At 43.2% G+C, this 16,537-nt stretch overlaps 2 protein-coding genes, 1 long non-coding RNA gene and 2 other non-coding genes across 19 annotated transcripts in view; 4 read left to right on the top strand and 1 right to left on the bottom strand.

Moving 5' to 3' along the window:
- Nucleotides 1–14,720, top strand: part of CHD8 (chromodomain helicase DNA binding protein 8) — a 58,326-nt gene extending 43,606 nt beyond the window's left edge. For 6 of the 15 annotated variants that reach the window (XM_070240316.1, XM_070240345.1, XM_070240336.1 and 3 more), the window contains 21 exons: nucleotides 40–235; nucleotides 726–893; nucleotides 1,087–1,266; nucleotides 1,422–1,532; nucleotides 1,872–2,068; nucleotides 2,316–2,515; nucleotides 2,620–2,776; nucleotides 2,866–2,955; nucleotides 3,227–3,330; nucleotides 5,036–5,165; nucleotides 6,273–6,348; nucleotides 6,795–6,849; nucleotides 7,027–7,234; nucleotides 7,668–7,876; nucleotides 7,970–8,689; nucleotides 8,907–9,058; nucleotides 9,337–9,639; nucleotides 10,471–10,584; nucleotides 10,771–10,950; nucleotides 11,350–11,466; nucleotides 13,743–14,720. In XM_070240316.1, coding sequence (XP_070096417.1) covers nucleotides 40–235; nucleotides 726–893; nucleotides 1,087–1,266; nucleotides 1,422–1,532; nucleotides 1,872–2,068; nucleotides 2,316–2,515; nucleotides 2,620–2,776; nucleotides 2,866–2,955; nucleotides 3,227–3,330; nucleotides 5,036–5,165; nucleotides 6,273–6,348; nucleotides 6,795–6,849; nucleotides 7,027–7,234; nucleotides 7,668–7,876; nucleotides 7,970–8,689; nucleotides 8,907–9,058; nucleotides 9,337–9,639; nucleotides 10,471–10,584; nucleotides 10,771–10,950; nucleotides 11,350–11,466; nucleotides 13,743–14,309 — 4,234 coding nt within the window. In that variant the 3' untranslated portion in view covers nucleotides 14,310–14,720. Of the gene's footprint in view, nucleotides 1–39; nucleotides 236–725; nucleotides 894–1,086; nucleotides 1,267–1,421; nucleotides 1,533–1,871; nucleotides 2,069–2,315; nucleotides 2,516–2,595; nucleotides 2,777–2,865; nucleotides 2,956–3,226; nucleotides 3,331–5,035; nucleotides 5,166–6,272; nucleotides 6,349–6,794; nucleotides 6,850–7,026; nucleotides 7,235–7,667; nucleotides 7,877–7,969; nucleotides 8,690–8,906; nucleotides 9,059–9,336; nucleotides 9,640–10,470; nucleotides 10,585–10,770; nucleotides 10,951–11,349; nucleotides 11,467–13,742 lie in introns of all 15 variants that reach the window. The other 9 variants (XM_070240330.1, XM_014733694.3, XM_014733695.3 and 6 more) reach the window with 3 other exon arrangements.
- Nucleotides 5,619–5,728, top strand: LOC111769724 (small nucleolar RNA U6-53/MBII-28). The gene has a single exon (XR_002802525.1). It is a non-coding gene; the product is annotated as a small nucleolar RNA U6-53/MBII-28 (small nucleolar RNA).
- LOC111769726 (small nucleolar RNA U6-53/MBII-28) lies at nucleotides 10,165–10,270 on the top strand. Its single transcript, XR_002802527.1, has one exon. It is a non-coding gene; the product is annotated as a small nucleolar RNA U6-53/MBII-28 (small nucleolar RNA).
- Nucleotides 10,617–15,566, bottom strand: LOC111768551 (uncharacterized). Its single transcript, XR_002800962.2, has 2 exons — nucleotides 15,426–15,566; nucleotides 10,617–11,003 (listed from the first exon to the last, which is right to left on the bottom strand). It is a non-coding gene; the product is annotated as an uncharacterized lncRNA (long non-coding RNA).
- The window catches only part of SUPT16H (SPT16 homolog, facilitates chromatin remodeling subunit), a 38,696-nt gene continuing 37,656 nt past the window's right edge, over nucleotides 15,498–16,537 (top strand). Inside the window, exon 1 of the mRNA XM_001505160.7 lies at nucleotides 15,498–16,047. Coding sequence (XP_001505210.1) covers nucleotides 15,982–16,047 — 66 coding nt within the window. The 5' untranslated portion in view covers nucleotides 15,498–15,981. The remainder of the gene's footprint in view (nucleotides 16,048–16,537) is intronic.

Raw genomic sequence — 16,537 nt, 5'->3', positions numbered from 1 at the left:
CTTAGCCAATTAAATTTTTTTTATTTGACTCCCATATAGGTACTTATATGAACGTATTGATGGGCGAGTTAGAGGCAACCTTCGACAGGCTGCTATTGACCGCTTCAGCAAGCCTGACTCAGACCGCTTTGTCTTCTTGCTATGCACCCGGGCTGGTGGCCTTGGTATTAATCTCACAGCTGCTGATACCTGCATCATCTTTGATTCAGACTGGAATCCACAAAATGACCTACAGGTAAAGGAAATTATTGTCTTAGGAACTAACTACTTAACTGGAAAGTTTTTCAACAGGATCAGGATCTCTTAGAAAGACTTGTCCTTCAGAGAGTATGGAATTGTTTACTTAGTTAGGGATGGCGTTCTAGATCAGAGATCAGCAAACCTTTTCTGTGAAGGATGAGATAGTAAACATTTTAGGCTTTGCAGACCATACAATCTCTGTTATAACTTACCTCTGCTCTTGGAACACAAAAGCAGCCATAGATAATATGTAAATGAATGGGTGGGGCTGTGTTCCAGCAAAACTTTATTTACAGAAACACGTGGCCATGCAGACCATAGTTTGCTAACCCCTGGTATATGTGATGGGGCAAAATTTCATCTTGAAATTCACTTTTGATTTTGAGTTGATCTCATGGCTGCTTTACAGATGTGAATTGGTGTTTTGAATCCTTTCTCCCCCAATCTTATGTTATCTTTATACTTCCCTTTTCTTTTTTAACCAGGCCCAGGCACGGTGTCATAGAATTGGGCAGAGCAAAGCTGTGAAGGTGTACCGTCTCATCACTCGTAATTCTTATGAGAGAGAGATGTTTGATAAGGCCAGCCTCAAGTTGGGATTGGATAAGGCTGTGCTTCAGTCCATGAGTGGTCGGGATGGCAACATTACTGGAGTGAGTCCTCTTTGTCTGTAGATACGTTTGTGGCAGGTCATAGAGAGGGAGACAAAAGCTATTTTTGTACAGGAATCTGACCACCTTGTTTGGATTCTCAATTATTATTTCTTAAAATATAATAAACTAAAATATTATATGGTTAGATAATACTCTCTCGGTAATCTTTTCATCTTTCTATTGGATTTTGTAGATCCAACAGTTCTCCAAGAAGGAGATAGAAGATCTTTTACGAAAAGGAGCATATGCAGCCATAATGGAGGAAGATGATGAGGGCTCCAAGTTTTGTGAAGAGGACATTGACCAAATCTTATTAAGACGGACCACAACCATCACCATTGAGTCTGAAGGAAAGGGTTCTACCTTTGCAAAGGTAGGATAGTTCTGTCTGTGCCAGAGGCTAGAGAAGCAGAGATAGAGACAGGAATCTCTAGAGTTTAAATATATTTTTTAAATATAGTTATTGGTTTCCCATTGCTCAAAAAAGTGTTATAGTCAACTTTACTCTGTTCATTTGTTCCTCACTAGGCAAGCTTTGTTGCTTCTGAAAATAGGACAGATATTTCTCTGGATGACCCCAACTTTTGGCAAAAGTGGGCCAAAAAGGCTGACCTAGACATGGATCTACTCAATAGCAAGGTGAGCCTCCATTGCCTTTAGGGAGGAAGTATTGCAGAAGACAAATTACTTTCAGGAGTCTTTATCACTCCTCTGATTCTTCAATGCTGACCTTGGTTTATGATGGTGTATTATATACAAGGGCCATTGTAAAATCTTTCTATATAAGCAGCCCCAGAAAACTACTTAGACATCCTCCACTTAATTTTGCTTCCTCAGTCCCTGTAGATTATTTTGCATGCCCTAAAAAAATCTCGAGTATTTACACATGTTATGTCCAAGGCTATTTCAATCCAGGATTGTCTTAATTCCTTTCCCATGATCGTATCATGAAGAGAGTTACTTCTGTTCTCTGCATAGAATAACTTGGTGATTGACACACCTAGAGTACGAAAACAGACCCGCCACTTCAGCACTCTGAAAGATGATGACCTAGTGGAATTCTCTGATTTGGAAAGTGAAGATGATGAGCGACCACGCTCTCGCCGACATGACCGTCATCATACCTATGGGCGCACTGACTGCTTTCGAGTGGAAAAGCATCTCTTGGTATATGGGTAAGAACCCACCTTGCCATCAGAGGTAGTGCATCTCCATCCTGATAGACATCTTGTTTGCCTTTCAAATTGGAAGCTATGACCGAAGAGGGGATAATGGAAATACTTTATTTATTCTGTTACCATGTTTTCCCAAGATCTTTTTGTCTTCCACCTTTTGGGAGGTGTGATTCTGGGAGACTGGGCGATATCATTGATTAGAGTCCTCGAGAAAATATTAATATAATTCCCTTTTCTGTTTTTCTAGTTGGGGACGGTGGCGAGATATCTTGTCTCATGGACGCTTCAAGCGACGTATGACTGAACGAGATGTGGAGACAATTTGCCGGGCCATCCTCGTGTACTGTCTTCTGCACTATCGTGGGGATGAGAATATCAAAGGCTTCATTTGGGACTTGATTAGCCCTGCTGAAAATGGCAAGACAAAAGAATTGCAGAATCATTCAGGTAATTATCAACTCTTTACTTTTCATCTTTCTGTAGGTTACCTAATCCTTTTCAGGTCCAAGGGTTTTTCTCAATCCAAGTCTTCAATGTCTCCCCTTTCCCAGGTCTGTCTATCCCTGTGCCCCGTGGACGCAAGGGGAAAAAAGTAAAGTCACAAAGCACTTTTGATATCCATAAGGCAGATTGGATCCGGAAATATAACCCAGATACTCTGTTCCAAGATGAGAGTTATAAGAAGCACTTGAAACATCAGTGTAACAAGTAAGGATGGAATTTAGCAAAGACTAAAGCATTTTCTACCTCAGAAGTTCTACGCCACCATTGAGCTAGCTCTTTTCTCTCCCTTCTAGGGTGCTGTTGCGGGTACGGATGCTATACTATCTGAGGCAGGAGGTTATTGGAGACCAGGCAGAGAAGGTGTTAGGGGGTGCCATTGCCAGGTAAAGTTCTGCTATATTTTTCTTTATGCCCTGCCTTATCCCAGAAAAGCTGGGTTTACTCATTCCATTCTATACCGTCTTTGGGATACCTGATAATTAAAATCTATATATCAGGTCTTTAATCCTATACTTGATACCAGTGGAAGAAAATAGGCAGATGCATGAGCATTTAAATAAATGTATAAAAGAAGATACCTGTAATAATCTTTCCAAGGATTATCATTTTAATTTCCTGCATTGCTGGGCTGACTCTGCCCTCTTATACCTTTAGTGAGATTGACATATGGTTCCCAGTAGTGGATCAGCTGGAGGTTCCAACAACATGGTGGGACAGTGAGGCTGACAAGTCCCTGCTCATTGGAGTCTTTAAGCATGGTAGGTACCTTCTCTTAGTCTGTTCCTTTCCTATTGTAGATTTATGCCCACAGATGGAACATTTAGCAAAATGCTCATGACTAATAACTGAGTTCTCTGATTGATCTTCAGTAAACTTATGTTTGAATGAGAAACTAGTTCTTAAATATCCAGAGCAGAGCAATTAGTTCCTATAAATAGATGTTCAAGAAAGACCAGATGGATAGTTAAATCTCAAGGTAGGGAGTCTCCCATCTGTTCTCTAAACATTGTATCCAATCTGTATGGCGTGGCATCTAAGTTAAGGTTACACAAATTAGGGGAGACAGTATATGCCCACTCTTGTTAATAATAACCACACTTAGTTCGTTAATAATAACCACACGTAGTTCGTATGACTCTCCTGTGGCTTGCTGAAAGTGTTCTACTTGTATAACATCCCATTTGTCTAAATGTTCGGCAGTTACTCTGATGTAGGTGTAAACAACAGTGTTTGAGTCAAACAAAAATAGAGTATATAAAGGGAGAATACTCTACTCAGTCTTGCCTAATAGCAAGTGTCAGGCATTAGAAGCAGTGAGTGCTAACTTCCAGCCCAGTGACTTACTGAATTGGAACATCATTTCTTTTTTTAAAATACTTTTTTTGTTTACTTTTATAAAAGAAAAGTAATGACACCTAATCCACATACTTTTGAGAAGTTTTCATTAAACTTAAGAAATGAGGGGTGAGCCCCGTGGCCAAGTGGTTAAGTTCCCGTGCTCTGCTTCAGTGGCTAGGGTTTCACTGGTTCAGATCCCGGGTGCGGGTATGGCACTGCTCATCAGGCCATGCTGAGGCGGTGTCCCACATAGACCAACCAGAGGCACTCACAACTAGAATATACAACTATATACTGTGGGGCTTTGGGGAGAAGAAAAAGAAAAAAACAAAAACACTTTAAAAAAAAAAAAAAGACTGTGAGCATTTGTAGTGTTAGATTTACGTGTGAGAATCAGAGGTTTAGAAGAGTCCAAACATCCTGAAGTGTGTTTATTCATTCATTCACCTACTGTTCATCAAACATTCAGAGTGCCTGTTTGTAGGTACAAGTTTCTTATCCTTCATTTGAAAATGTGTGATCTAGCGCTAAATTGTTTGACTTTTTTAGTTTTCTCATCTATGTAGTAAGATTGATAATAGAGGGGCCAGCCTGGTGGCGCAGTGGTTAAGTTTGCATGTTCTGCTTCAGCGGCCCAGGGTTTGCCGGTTCAGATCCCAGGAGTGGACCTACATCCTGCTTGTCAAGCCATGTGTAGGCGTCCCACATATAAAGTAGAGGAAGATGGACACGGATGTTAGCTCAAGGCCAGTCTTCCTCAGGAAAAAGAGGAGGATTGGTGGCAGCTGTTCACTCAGAGCTAATCTTCCTCAAAAAAAAAAGAAGAATGATAATAGAAAGGTCACCAGTTAAATGGCTATGTATATCTATCACCATTTTATATAAACTCTGATTAAATTCCTATCTTCAATAACTAGTGACAAAACTATGACTCTAAATTGGTATTGAAATGTTAAATATAGTAATATAACCCGACAGCTGTCCAAGTTAACATTTTAACCATATTTTGCATTATGAGCAAAATGAGTAGCCCACATATTCTGATTATTCCAGCAGCATATGAAGTAAGCATAAAGTTAAAGTGAATCTCTGATGTTCTTCAACTTACGGCCCATTTTCTTCTAGGCTATGAGAAATATAATACTATGAGGGCAGACCCAGCCTTATGCTTCCTGGAAAAGGCTGGCCGACCAGATGACAAGGCTATTGCAGCAGAACATCGAGTTTTGGATAATTTCTCTGACATAGTGGAAGGGTAAGCATGGGTGTTTAGTTCTCTTAAAGCTCTGAGTGCTCCCTATGAAGTCTGTTAGGTGCTTGTGCTAAGGCATAGCGTAACTCTAGCCTTGACTGACACATTGAGATTCTTAATGGTGGTTGTACTCATGAATGATAAATTCTTAACAAAGAGTGGGACCAGCAAAAAGGACTATATACACTGTCCTAAAGCCACACAATGTCATAAGATGCAATTAAGTGTATAAATTAATGTTACTCCCAAATGGCTTATTTGATTTATTCAGTTTTCTTTGCACCGCTTTTCTGTACAGTCACAGTAGCTGAGAGGATAACTGATTCTCTTGAAAGATATTAGCCATGCATCTCTCCTGTGCCATTTATATGGTGAAGCCTCAGGAAATTTTAACCCTGGTTACCATCTCCCAGTGGTGACTGACACATAAAGGCATTTACTCTGTCTGGATACATGCCTCAATGATGAGTTGCCATGCTAATACTGAGCCACCAGGTAGGGCAGCATTGCCCTGGTTTGGGTGCCAGTGAGTTTAACAAAACTTCTCACGTGGAGACCTGAGAGGCATGTGAAATAGTTGGCTTAGTTCGTGAATACCCACCCACCCCTTCACCTTTGAGAGATTTCTCTTTGATGATCACAACTTCAGTTTGCTTAGTGTAGGACCCTCAAAGGAAATTGGGTTGTTTATTCATTGCAAATCATTTATTATGTCACCCTTTGCTCAGTAGAGCAAAGTAGTAAAAATAAACAAGGAAGCATGGACCATTCAAATGAAATAATAAAAGTACATAGTTGGGAATGATGGAGAGAATACATTAAACAATGGAAAGGGCTGTCAAGAGAAAGGAAGTGTGCTGGTCAAAGGGTTTCATTTCAAATGCAAGCAGTTTAGATGGTACTTTGTCAGTTTCTCCCTGTTCTTCTTTCTGTTGAATGCTGTACCTAATTTACTCAAAGCTTAGCACCTGGCCTGCCATCCCTTCAGGCAAGAAAGAAAAGACTGTCTCCCATGCTGGCTTGTATGTTTGGCCAGGTCTTCATCCTAGGTTCCTCTTAGTGCAAGAAGATATATTGTTAACATTTTCTCATGCTTCTGGATAATTTTAGGGTTGACTTTGATAAGGATTGTGAAGATCCTGAATATAAACCACTCCAGGGTCCCCCAAAGGACCAAGATGATGAGGTAAGAAATTCTCATTTGAGTCTAGCTTTTCTCTATTTCTAAATAGTTAAGTATCCTCCAATTCCCTGAATCCTGAAGTATATTGATAATACAAAATGGAAAGTAATCACATTTGAAAATATAAAGTATTAATGGAAAGAGGGAGATCAGGGATGGCTTTGTGGAGGAGGTGGGACCCAAGCTGAACATTGAAGTATATATTATTTGACTGCTAAATTCCTGAGTCCCATTATCTTCAAGCCATTAATAAGAACAGATGTTTCAGGTTCTACTTTCGTAATCTTTCAGTTGGTTGCTTCCGGTTTTTTGTGAGGGTTCCTTTGATTAGAAATTTTTCTTGATCCCTTGGTGCCATAGAAGGACACACACAAGAAAGTGATTTCAGAGTGCCAACTTCCCCCCTTTCCCTCCCCCCTCCATCCTGTGGGGTGGATCTCCTTCTCTAGGGTGATCCCTTGATGATGATGGATGAGGAGATCTCAGTGATTGATGGAGATGAAGGTAAACTTCTAGGTCAACTGGTACAATTTTGTGTGGGGTGGGGGGTTGGGGAATTACTGACTGAATTTTATCCTATCCTGGGATTTCTAAGAGCTTTACCTTTGGGTGGGTTGAAATGCCAGTATTTTCTCTGCCACCTTTCCTGTACTTCTGTTCATTCTACTTTGCTTCCTATAGCCCAGGTGACCCAACAGCCAGGCCATGTATTCTGGCCTCCAGGCTCTGCTCTGACAGCTAGGCTTCGGCGCCTAGTAACGGCCTATCAGCGCAGCTACAAGAGAGAACAGATGAAGATAGAGGCTGCGGAACGTGGGGACCGGAGAAGGCGGCGCTGTGAGGCAGCCTTCAAGCTAAAAGAAATTGCACGGCGGGAGAAACAGCAACGGTAAAATATGGCTGAGAATTTGGGCTGAGCTGTCAGTTTGTCTTGAACTATGTATGGGCTCTATCTGAAAAGCATCTTAGGAAGGATTTATTTGGAATTCCCTACAGTGGGACCATCTTTTTTGCCTTTAATTGTTACACCTCTACGATATAAAACCTCATTTGTGTGCATAATCATAAATCCCAGAAAAGTCTTCTATGTAGCCATTCTCGTTAAGTTGTTTGCTTGCGTCATTTTTTCCCCTTAGCTTGCTAATTCTTAAATTCTTACACATTATACAGTACCTGTTACTACCTCTTCTGCTGTCTTCTGGTCCTTTTTTTTTTTGCCCCTACTTTCAATTTTTGTGTATTCAAATAAAGCTACACTAAGTAGTAAGCAGTTTCTCTGTGTTCTTTTGATCACTGTTGCCTGTTTCCTCTTCCCTTTGTAGATGGACAAGGCGTGAACAAACTGATTTCTATCGAGTAGTGTCTACCTTTGGTGTGGAGTATGACCCTGATACCATGCAGTTCCACTGGGATCGCTTCCGCACTTTTGCCCGACTAGACAAAAAAACAGATGAAAGCCTTACCAAGTACTTCCATGGCTTTGTGGCCATGTGCCGCCAAGTGTGCCGCCTTCCCCCAGCAGCTGGAGATGGTAAGCAAGACTGGAGAATCTTGGTTGGGTAGGAATGGCTGGTGACAGAACCAACTCTTGGTTCATTTCTCCTTCCACTCCTATCTCTTGCAGAGCCCCCGGACCCTAATCTGTTCATTGAGCCTATCACTGAGGAGAGGGCCTCACGGACTCTCTACCGTATCGAATTGCTTCGGCGCTTACGGGAACAAGTTTTATGTCACCCTCTTTTGGAAGATCGGCTGGCATTATGCCAGCCTCCAGGTCCTGAATTGCCCAAATGGTGGGAGCCCGTTCGGCATGATGGGGAGCTTCTACGAGGGGCAGCCCGCCATGGGGTGAGCCAAACAGACTGCAACATCATGCAGGACCCAGACTTCTCTTTTCTGGCTGCCCGTATGAATTATATGCAGAACCATCAGGCAGGAGCACCAGCTCCATCCCTGTCACGCTGCTCTACTCCACTGCTACACCAGCAGTATACCTCGCGCACTGCCTCACCACTGCCCCTGCGCCCAGATGCTCCTGTTGAAAAGCCACCCGAGGAGACAGCTGCCCAGGTCCCCAGTCTGGAGAGTCTGACTTTAAAGCTAGAGCATGAGGTGGTGGCCAGGAGCCGACCAACCCCACAAGACTATGAGATGCGAGTAGCCCCCTCTGATACTACCCCTCTGGTTTCCCGGAGTGTTCCACCAGTCAAACTGGAGGATGAGGATGATTCAGACTCTGAGCTGGACTTGAGCAAGCTGTCACCATCATCCTCTTCTTCCTCATCCTCATCCAGCTCCAGCTCCAGCACTGATGAGAGTGAGGACGAGAAGGAAGAGAAGCTAAGTGAGTGCATGTGACAGGCTGGTGGCCCTCTCCCCCATTTCCCCCCTCTCTGCTCTTTCTCTTTTCTAAATGCATCCTCTGAGAGAGATTCTGATTTTGATTTGATAGAATGTTGAGAGTTCTGTTATTCTTTGGGTCTTTATTTAAAGCCCATTAATGCCATTCCTATCTAACTTTGTTCTTCTATCTTTGATCACACATTTCATATAATCTCCAGCTGCTGACCGGTCCCACTCAAAGCTCTATGATGAAGAGAGTCTCCTGTCCCTCACTATGTCCCAAGATGGATTCCCAAATGAAGATGGAGAACAAATGACCCCTGAGCTTCTGCTGCTACAAGAAAGACAAAGAGCCTCTGAGTGGCCCAAGGTAACAGCCTCATTCCTGGACATGTAGAGTTGAGAAATACAGTGTAACATATGCAGGGAACAAGGAACAGGTGGTTCTGGTTTTCTTTGTGTTTAGTGCTACGTGTTTTCTCGTGAAACTCTTCCCAGTTGACTTAGGAATCTGATAGTATTACCTCTCTCCTTTCTGCCTTATAAGTTTTACCCATCCTGATGATGATAGCACTGTTGTTTGTCACAGGATCACATAGCTAGTACTCTGGCCCTAAAACCAGTATTGATTTCTTTTTCCTTACTTAGGATCGTGTCCTGATAAACCGTATTGACCTCGTCTGCCAGGCTATACTCTCAGGGAAGTGGCCTTCTAGCCGCCGGAGCCAGGAAATGGTAACAGGAGGAATTTTGGGGCCAGGCAACCACTTGCTAGACAGTCCGTCATTGACTCCAGGAGAATATGGTGACTCTCCAGTCCCCACACCACGAAGCAGCAGTGCAGCTTCCATGGCAGAGGAGGAAGTGTCTGCAGTCACCACAGCAGCAGCTCAGTTCACCAAACTTCGCCGTGGCATGGATGAGAAGGAGTTTACGGTTCAGATCAAAGATGTAAGCTCAGCATTTAGGCACTGGGAAGTGGGGAAGGAAGCTGTAGTTCTTGCTAACTAGTTTCACTAACAGGATACTGAACTCATTTGGTTAGCTAACTTTAAAAATGAGAGGAGAAAGTCAGAGCTCACAAAGATCCACTTAGGAAAAGTTATTACAGTAAAGAGAAGGATCTTGATTTGTATCTCCTGAGGACTAGATTAAAAGAAACTATATTTTTGAAAGAAATTTAATTGACACAGGTGTTTTCTGGGTGACTTGTTTCTAGATCGTAGAAACCTAGTTTTTAAAAATTGAATTCAAATTGTGGGAAAGCTGTTAAAATGACACCTAAGTATTATGGGCCTTATTAAGTTAAAAATAAAAAGGACTCATTCCTACTGAAATTAAATCAAGTGTTATTTACTTTATAGATGGAAAATTTTACTTTTCCTGATCCTCTTCCCTGTTGAACCCTATTAGCTGGTCATTAAGTAACAAGAAAAATTGCTTAAATTAGCATGTGACAGGAATATCAGGATTTTGCCCCTGTGATGAGTTGCCATGCTAATACTGAGATATCAGGAGAGGTGTTTTACCTTGCACTGGGTGTTGAGATAAATTCTGCTTCTCTTAAATCTACCTGAGGGGCAATAGGTCAAGAAATGAAGTCTTTCTAAGGAAGAAGTATCAAAGTTTCGTTATATTTCTAATTTCTACCCTTTAGTCAGCTGGCCTTCCTTTTCACCATTGAGCCAGAGGATGACCCTTACCTCAAGTCCCTCAAAGCTTAGTCTTTACTTTAAAAACATGTGCCATGTGACGTCTTGGGTGGGTGGGTTGTCTTCCTAGGAGGAAGGATTGAAGTTAACATTCCAGAAGCACAAGCTGATGGCTAATGGAGTAATGGGAGATGGACATCCTCTGTTTCATAAGAAGAAGGGGAACAGAAAGAAGCTAGTCGAGGTGAGTGGTAGAGAAAGTCTTTAACATGATGATTGGATAAGATCTTTTTATTCCTAGTAATTGATGAAGGGGATTGAGGGACTAGAAGATACTAGGGTTATTTTATGGCTACCATTGGCTCTGCTCCCCCTCCCTTCCTGCCCAAAGAACAGTATGTGCTCATGGGGGTGGATTCTGGGTTTGCAGCTGGAGGTGGAGTGCATGGAAGAGCCTAATCACCTTGATGTGGACCTGGAGACCCGGATCCCCGTCATCAATAAGGTGGATGGTACTTTGCTGGTGGGTGAGGATGCCCCTCGCCGGGCTGAACTGGAGATGTGGTTACAGGGTCATCCAGAGTTCGCTGTCGATCCCCGATTTCTAGCGGTGAGTGGCAGTTCCATCCAGCAAGATTTAAAGTCATTCTCTTGGTATTTAAGCTGTAAGAGATGGAGGAAGCATGCCATATTATATCATTGTTTCTGCACCTGCAAAATAGGAGTAATAATACCCAGTCTTCCTACCTCATAGAGTTGTGAAGATCAAAATAAAATAATATTAAAGTACTTGTTAAACTAAATGCTAGGCAAATATTTGTTATTCAACCATTATATAACCACTTGATTTTTTGGGGGGGAGAGATCCACTTAATGGCATTTTTCCACTAGGACCAATCCTTTATTTATCCATGCAATAAGCATTTATTGTCAAACTATACACTAGTACCTTAATTACTACTCCAGAGATCTTTATTCCTCTGGAATAACCAATACTCTTCTATTGCAGTATATGGAGGATCGTAGAAAACAGAAGTGGCAGAGATGTAAAAAAAATAATAAAGCAGAATTAAACTGTTTGGGAATGGAACCAGTACAGACAGCTAACTCTAGGAATGGAAAAAAGGTGAGTGAGACTGAGGCATTACTATGTTCACACGCTAGATGTGACTTTAGAACTCATTATTTAATGTTATTTATCTTTTTTCCAATGTATGTTTGAGAAAATTTATCTTCAGTTCACCAATATTACTAGAGTATTTTTATTAGTATTGTTACAGCCCTGTGGCATCGTCTTCTGTAGAAAAGCATAAAATTCTAAAAACTAACTTTAGCACCTAAGCACTTTACTAAAATATAAAAATTAGAACATTCAAGGCCTTATCTTTCTCTTCTACTAAGGGATTTTTGGAAAATCCTTTAACCTTTTCAGTTTGCACATCCTGAAAAGTGAGGGTTTTGGAGCAGATAGTCTCTTAAAAGTTTTATGATTCTATGTATTTTAGAAGTGATTTCGGGGCCTAGTAAGAAAAACAGTCATGGCATTCCCCAACATGTAAGAGGTTGAGAATCACTATTAATATACCATTAATGGAAAAAGGACAGGAAACCATGTTTCATAGTTTATAATAATTTTCCTGATTAGGTTATTCCATTATTTTCAATATGCTTTTATCATGGTGATGGACCATTTGGTGGATTAAGTACTCATAATCCTTTCCACCAAACTATAACTGCAAAAGTTTCTCTTAGCTATATTTGCCTTACTTTGGGCAGTGGTTGTGTTTTTTAAACATATGTGAATCATGGTTTGGTTTGGTAAGCAGTCATTTAAAATGGATTAGCACTTTTGTATTCTGAGGAGAACATTATCTTGCACATAATATATATTTATTTGTAAGGTGAATTTATGAGGCTTATTTTTATTTTGGTGAAAAGCGGTTTTATATAAATATTGTTACTATAAAAGATTTTTTTTTCTTTGGTGAGGAAGATTGGCCCTGAGCTAACATCCACTGCCAGTCTTTCTCTTTTTTGCCTGAGGAAGCTTGTCCCTGAGCAATCTTCCTCTGTTTTACGTGGGACGCTGCCACAGCATAGGTTGACGAGAAGTGTGTGGGGTCTGTGCCCAGGATCCAAACCTGCAAACCGTGGGCCACCAAAGCGGAATGTACGAACTTAACCACTACACCACCAGGCCAACCCAAGCAGAATATTTTAATTTTCCCTGTTAGCCTCCATGGGAGCAAGAGTGTAATAAGCAGAGTGGTTGATATGGGAGGCTGTTGGCTAGAAGGCTGGTACTGTCTCTGTCTTGAATTTAACATTACTAGAGCAGCCTGTAAAAAAGGCTCTTCTTCTAGTATTACCTATTTTTACTTCAAGTACTTTTGCTACTTGTTTATAGTCAGTTGATAACTCTAAGAAAAAAGATCATAGGAAATGACAGAAAATCATAATGCGACTGGCACAGAATTCTTAATGCAGAATTAATGGCATATCTAGCACTGCATTATCACAGGGACCTGCAGGAGTTTAGGTGCTGGTATTGTTACATTTTAAAAGTCTACACAAATAGAGTATTGAGATGTTTGTTTTTTCAAGTCAGAAAGGTATATTCCCAAGTCAGATGTTAGGCTTAGATTGGGAGAGAGACACAGAGAATCCAGAGACACAGATACCAATTGCCTGAGTTTGATGCCAGTTTACCCAGTATTGTTCGTAGGTCTAGCAAAGCAGAGACACTAAAAGTAATAAGTTCCAGCTTCAGTGAACTTAACCAAAATTTACAGTCAGAACGTCTAGAAGAAGCAATTTAAAATTCAGCAGATATTTGTCTTTTACCAATGTGAAAAAAACTTATTTTATTAAATTTATTGGGGATCTTCCCCAAACTTTTTGGTGTTCTGAACATCCAGAAGTTTTAATCTGACCTGTCTGTCTTGAGTTTATCCCACTTTGATGTGATAATGAATGATAGTATTTTAAATGTCAATAGAGTTGTGCTGCATGTCACATGGTAAGATCGTGTGAACAACCTGCCATCAGTAAAGTATACTCTGCAAGTACTGATTTTTTCACTGTCCTCCTCAGGCCCCTTATTAACAAAGGTAAGCATTTGTGAAATGGTTGGCCAGAGTAAAGATACAATGTAGTCATGGAAAAAAGCAAAACTCTGGTTCACATAAGTATCAGTATCAAATCCTTGATCTTAACTTCAGCATCAGAATGCTTTAACCAGCCATGCCCAGCATATCCTCCTCCTCATCACCATCAAGCTTCGTCTAACTATAGTTGTTTTGCCCCTCCTGAAGACAGATTCAGTGAAAAAACATTTGCAAGCTAGGACGCTGTTGACTTCTGTTTCATTTCTTTTCACTATCTTTTGTTCCTTCCTCTCAGGGTCACCATGCTGAAACTGTGTTCAACCGGGTTTTGCCAGGGCCTCTTGCACCAGACAGCAGCAAGAAGCGGGCCCGCAGGATGCGACCAGACCTTTCTAAGATGATGGCCCTGATGCAGGGTGGAGGCACTGGGTCCCTATCTCTGCATAATACCTTCCAACACAGCAGTAGTGGCCTGCAGTCTGTGTCATCTCTGGGTCACAGCAGTGCCACTTCTGCATCTTTGCCTTTTATGCCGTTTGTGATGGGTGGTGCAGCATCATCCCCTCATGTAGACTCTAGCACCATGCTTCATCACCACCACCACCACCCCCACCCCCACCATCACCATCATCACCATCCAGGCCTGAGAGCCACTGGCTACCCTTCTTCACCAGCCACTACCACCTCTGGTACTGCCTTGAGGTTGCCACCACTGCAACCTGAGGAGGACGAGGACGATGAGGATGAAGATGATGATGATGATTTATCTCAGGGCTATGATATCTCAGAAAGGGACTTCTCACTCATTGATGATCCTATGATGCCAGCCAACTCAGACTCCAGTGAAGATGCTGATGACTGAAGCCCCAGCATGGTCCCCATTGCTTGGGTGGCTGCTGTATTTTCATTTACTCTGGCCCTTGGACTATGGAAAAGTGGGAGGGGCAGGGGAGATGTGGGGAAACCCAGGACTCCAGGAGGTGAAAAGGAAAGAGAAAACTTGTACCTGATTGCTTCCAAATTTGAGAGGATTGGGTGGGCAGGGGATCTCCTAAAATAATACGTGACCACTTCCTCATTTCTGGGGAAGGACAGGAGACTAGAGCAGCTGATGCGCTCACCCCTCCCTAGACACCTCCATTAACCACAGACTATGTAGCGCTGGCCCAGCCTCTGGCAGAGCCTGTTCCTGGCCGAACTGTGGATACAGCTGGAGGGTCAGGAACTATTACCTTCCTTCCCCTTGGCATTAATAAATTTAAGTTAATCCTTTTCCACTCTTCCCTTGTTCTATATTTGCTCAAATCCAATATAAATATTAATTTTAAGAGTTGATGTTCATGATGGGTAATTTCAACACCACTTTCTTGAAGTTCATTATTGTTCACGTGAAGTTACCTTGAATAGGGCAAACATCTGTACTCCATTCAAGGGATATATATATTTCAGTGTAAGCTGTCCAGCTTGCTAAAAGGCAAGAGAATGATTTAAGCTGGATAGTGGAATAAAGGTTGTTCCAGATTCAAACTCCAAGTTCTTAGGAGACACAGAGGAACAATTTCGTCAAGAACCATGTATGTTTTGTTTCAAATTAAGTGAAATAATGCTGCTTTTGGGAAGCTGTAAGAATGTTGTCACTTCATGAACTGTGGCAAGGGACTGGCTAACTGGAAGGACGCTGTCACGACTTGAGCCTGGGGGACTGGGTTGTGTGAAGCCCCTCAAATCATTTGTTTTCTACGACTCTTGCCCCCACCATCCCAGCGCTCAGATGAAGCCTGGGCATTTTATCTTCCTTTCTAAGGCTAAGTCCCCCCATAGCTTGAGTCGTCGTTCATCGGGAGGGTGGGTTCCCTCTCCCTGCTATGAACTCTGGCCGCGCGGAACCTCTGACCCAGCGTCCTGGCACCAGGAATCCTTCCAGCTCTAGAGCAGCAGAGGCATTTGCTTCCCCACCATTTCTAGGAGGGGAACGTACCCAGTTACGCTGTAGTCTTCCCACTCCCATCGCACGCCAAGTCCCGCTCTTTCCGCTTCCCCTTCCTTTGCCGATGGGCGGGGCCGTCGCGCCCGCGCGCGGCAGCCCGTGTGAGGCGGGGCTGGCACGTCACGCCTCCCGCCTCCTTCGCATCGCTCAGCCGCCGCCGCCTCGGCGAAAAGTCGGAGCTCCTGGAAACCGCGGCCGGGCAGAGAGTAAGGGCGGGGGGAGGGCGTCACGTGATGACGTCGGTTCGCGTGCGGCTGTTGCTAAGTTGACAAGAAAACCCCGCGAAAATCTAGAGTCTGCGTTGCACATTTTGTTGATTTCCTCAGTCTTTTTCTTCCTTTCCTCCCTTTAACCTCCGGAGAGAGGATTGAAGGGGGAAAAAAAAAAAAAACTCAAGCGCTTTCGGGACCCGGAAGCGGAAAGGGCATCTTTGAGGTCGATACTTCCGGGTCACTGGGAGAGTGCGGGATTCCGGGGCCGAGAGCGGGTGGCGGAGCCGGGACCTCGCGTGATTCTCGGAACCCGAGGAGGAGCGACGTCTGTGGCTATGGCTGTGACTCTGGACAAAGACGCTTATTACCGGCGAGTGAAGAGACTGTACAGCAATTGGCGGGTGAGATAGATCCCGTAATTTTCCCTAGGGAGCCCCCCTCTGCCATCCCATAATAACCCCGTTTCTCGGCGCCCTTTTTTCCCTTTCCGTCGGGAATTCCCGGGTTCCGTGTTGCGCCCCTTTCGTTGCTCCAGGATCATTCACTGCAGGCGGCCCCGAGTGCTGCCCCGTAACAAGGAATCTCCCACAATCACCCTGTCCTGCGGCCACCACCATCTTCCCCGCGTGCTGGCCCCCGTCATGCATAACAGCCACCTCTCGTAGTCGCTTCCCGCCCTAGAAGAGGGATCATCCTTCCCTCCCACTCCGTGATCACGTCTTGCTGCCTCCTCCTGCAGTGTTCACACACACCCACGCACCCGCTCTATCCTTCCAGAACCACAGTATTCTGCCCCAGGTCCCGCCAGAATTACAATCCCTCTTCGTAAAGGACGGATGGAGGGGCTAGGAGGATGTGAATGGGGCTCTTCGCGTTTATCATTTGCGGAGC

This window comes from Equus caballus, chromosome 1 (assembly GCF_041296265.1).
Source record: "Equus caballus isolate H_3958 breed thoroughbred chromosome 1, TB-T2T, whole genome shotgun sequence".
NCBI classification, from domain to species: domain Eukaryota; kingdom Metazoa; phylum Chordata; class Mammalia; order Perissodactyla; family Equidae; genus Equus; species Equus caballus.
Note: the sequence above shows the minus strand (reverse complement) of the source record. Positions and strands in the feature narration are given on the sequence as shown.